The 3,075-nt window shown below is 34.5% G+C and overlaps 1 protein-coding gene across 1 annotated transcript in view; it reads right to left on the bottom strand.

Annotated features, from left to right (window-relative positions):
- Positions 1 to 3,075, bottom strand: part of LOC106875649 (ankyrin repeat and sterile alpha motif domain-containing protein 1B) — a 53,946-nt gene that overhangs the window by 20,134 nt on the left and 30,737 nt on the right. The window contains exons 6-7 of the mRNA XM_014923889.2: positions 2,392 to 2,478; positions 1,440 to 1,577 (exon numbers count right to left, since the gene is read on the bottom strand). Coding sequence (XP_014779375.1) covers positions 1,440 to 1,577; positions 2,392 to 2,478 — 225 coding nt within the window. The remainder of the gene's footprint in view (positions 1 to 1,439; positions 1,578 to 2,391; positions 2,479 to 3,075) is intronic.

The raw sequence follows: 3,075 nt of genomic DNA, 5'->3' as shown, positions 1-3,075 counted from the left end.
CAGTAGTAGTAGTGGTGGTGGTGGTGGTGGTGGTGGTGGTAGTAGTGGTAGTGGTGGCAGTGGTAATGGTGGTGGTAGTAGCAGCAGCAGCAGCAGCAGTAGTAGTAGTAGTAGTAGTGGTGGTAGTGGTGGTAGTAGTAGTAGTAGTAGTGGTCGTCATCATGTTACTTCGTTAGACTCCCAGTCGTATCTGGGATAAGTAGAACGAGTCACCCCACCCCACACACCACCACTGCCTACGTCTATCTGGGCATTAAACAGATTCCATTGTCTTCGCCTATGCAATGCACATGCACACAAACTGCAAACTGTGTGTATATATATATATATATATATATATATATATATATATATATATATATATATATATATATATACACACATGTATATATATATATATATACACACACACACACACACACACATATACACACATTTAAAATACACACACATATATATATACATACATGTATACATACACACACACAAACACATGCAGACATACACAAACTGCATATTGTATATATATATATATATATATATATATATATATACACACATTTAAAATACACCCAAACATACAACAGAAAATCAAGCATATATACATACATAGTGACATATACACACACACATATACATACACATATGCACACACACACACACACACATATGTATATATATAGATGTATGTGTATAGCACACACACAAATGTATATATATATACATATGTAGACGTATATAAACACATGTAAAATGATACACATAATTGCATACACACACACATATATATATACCACACACACATTCACATGCTAATATATACACACACACACACACTCACACACACACACACATATATATATATGCACGCACACATTTACACACAGACCAGAGACACATGCACACACACCATCACAAGCAGCAAGCACTGTCTGGTAGACCAGCCTGCTAAAAATAACAGTCACTACCTCTGTGAGCTTGCGTTTTCATGTCTTAAATAAGAAGGACAAGACCATTCAAATTATATACACTGAAGAGGAAGGGTGGTCATGTTTAAGTGTCATGACCTGGGGTTAAAATTCATATATACACAAGACTAGACAGGCGCAGACATATATAAATGTATGTATGTAGATATATATATAGTTAAAACTTACTGTATAAAGGTAACGCGTGCGTTCTGTCGTGATACAAACAATATATGAGTATATGCATATATATGTACATGTATGTATATACGTTCATCTACATGTACATATAGATACATAACTGGGTACATGACGTGGCAAAAGATATATATATATATATATATATATATATATATCCACGACGATAACAACGATGATAATGACAACAATGGTGATGACGAGGAAAAGACAAACAGACAGAAATACACGCAACACAAATGGGAAACAAAAATAAGAAGAACGTCGACTTACCGTACTACGTACACAGAAGACATGACAATAATGCTTGTCGAATTCTTTGTCTTTCGTGATATACGCGAAGAAGTTTAAGTTTTCACTGTCTTGGCATGCACAGAATATATTACAGATTTCATGTTCACACACAACACGCTGAAATGAAGCGAGAGAAAGAGACCCCTGGTTAGGTTACAGAGTTTTATTTAATACAGAACGAGAGAGAGTGAAGTTGACAGAGTTTATGTCAGAAACTTTGGCATTTGGACCAGTCATATATTTGGCTCAAATATTCTGCTTCTTTAATGTTTTAAACTGGTCAGATCCAGCCTCTCACACTTACCCTACAATGTCGTTCTAACAATCAACGATGTCGTCATTGAAATCTCAGAGCTATGGGATAATCCAGGATTAATTCAAGACAATGGGAATAAATAGGAATTATATTTAACAGGGTGATTTGAATAATAAAGGGTTATACGTACATATACATTTATCTATACACACACACATATATATATATACACACACACAAACATATATACACACACACAAATATACACATATATACACACACACACATATATATATACTTATACAGACATATATATACACACAAATATATACATATACACATACATATATACACACACATATATATACACACACATATATACACGCATATATATAGATATACACCTATACTCACACACACACATATATATACACGTACACACACATATACACACATATAAACACACATACAGATATATATATACATACACACATACATATACTCTCCCATATATACACATACATACACACACATATACTCATAAACATACATATACATGCACACATATGCACATACGCCCACATACCCTTTTCCTCGCATACCAACAAGGGGGGGGGAGCAGAGACAGGAAGACGGGACAGAGATGCGGAAGCAAACGAAAGACGAGAGACTCACTTTGGATTCAGCGTCAATAAATTTCACTCCTTTGTATGAAATGGACAGCGTTATCGAAGACACACTGGCCATGTTTTCGGTAGATTTCTGAAACGAGAAGCAAAGAGGAGGTAAGTCTTGCAAACATAAAACCAGGATGTTCACATAAATATATATATAGATTTCTTTGAGGTGAGGTGCCTGAACTCACTGGCCGATGAATTCGTAAGTGCCTTTCTTATCGTTGATTTTTGGTGTCGCATGGCCAAAAATTACCGTGAATTTTTTTTTAGAGACACTTTCAAATTTATCAGAATATTTGGGCTGAAGATTGGAATAGTGAAATTTTCATTCGCTTAACCATGAAACGATTCGTATCCAATTAACTAAAGACTTGTTTTGTTTACGCTTTTCCCTCCGGTTTTTTGTTCTATGTGTGCCATAGATATCGCCATCCGTTTAGAGAAAAATTTGTAGTTTAGAATCAGTAGTTCTTTGACTGCTATTTCTAAATTTTCAGTATGTTGGAGAAGCAACTCAATTGCTAATCCCTGTATATTTATAATGATAAATAGTTTTACCGATAAAGGTTTTTTTCATACTGAACTACTTGGCAAAATTGTTAATTATTAATTCTATTATTAATTGACGATTCTCTGCCCTTATTCTTGTATATATATAGATAGATAGATAGATAGATAGATG

Source organism: Octopus bimaculoides, unplaced genomic scaffold (assembly GCF_001194135.2).
Source record: "Octopus bimaculoides isolate UCB-OBI-ISO-001 unplaced genomic scaffold, ASM119413v2 Scaffold_51101, whole genome shotgun sequence".
NCBI lineage: Eukaryota > Metazoa > Mollusca > Cephalopoda > Octopoda > Octopodidae > Octopus > Octopus bimaculoides.
Note: the sequence above shows the minus strand (reverse complement) of the source record. Positions and strands in the feature narration are given on the sequence as shown.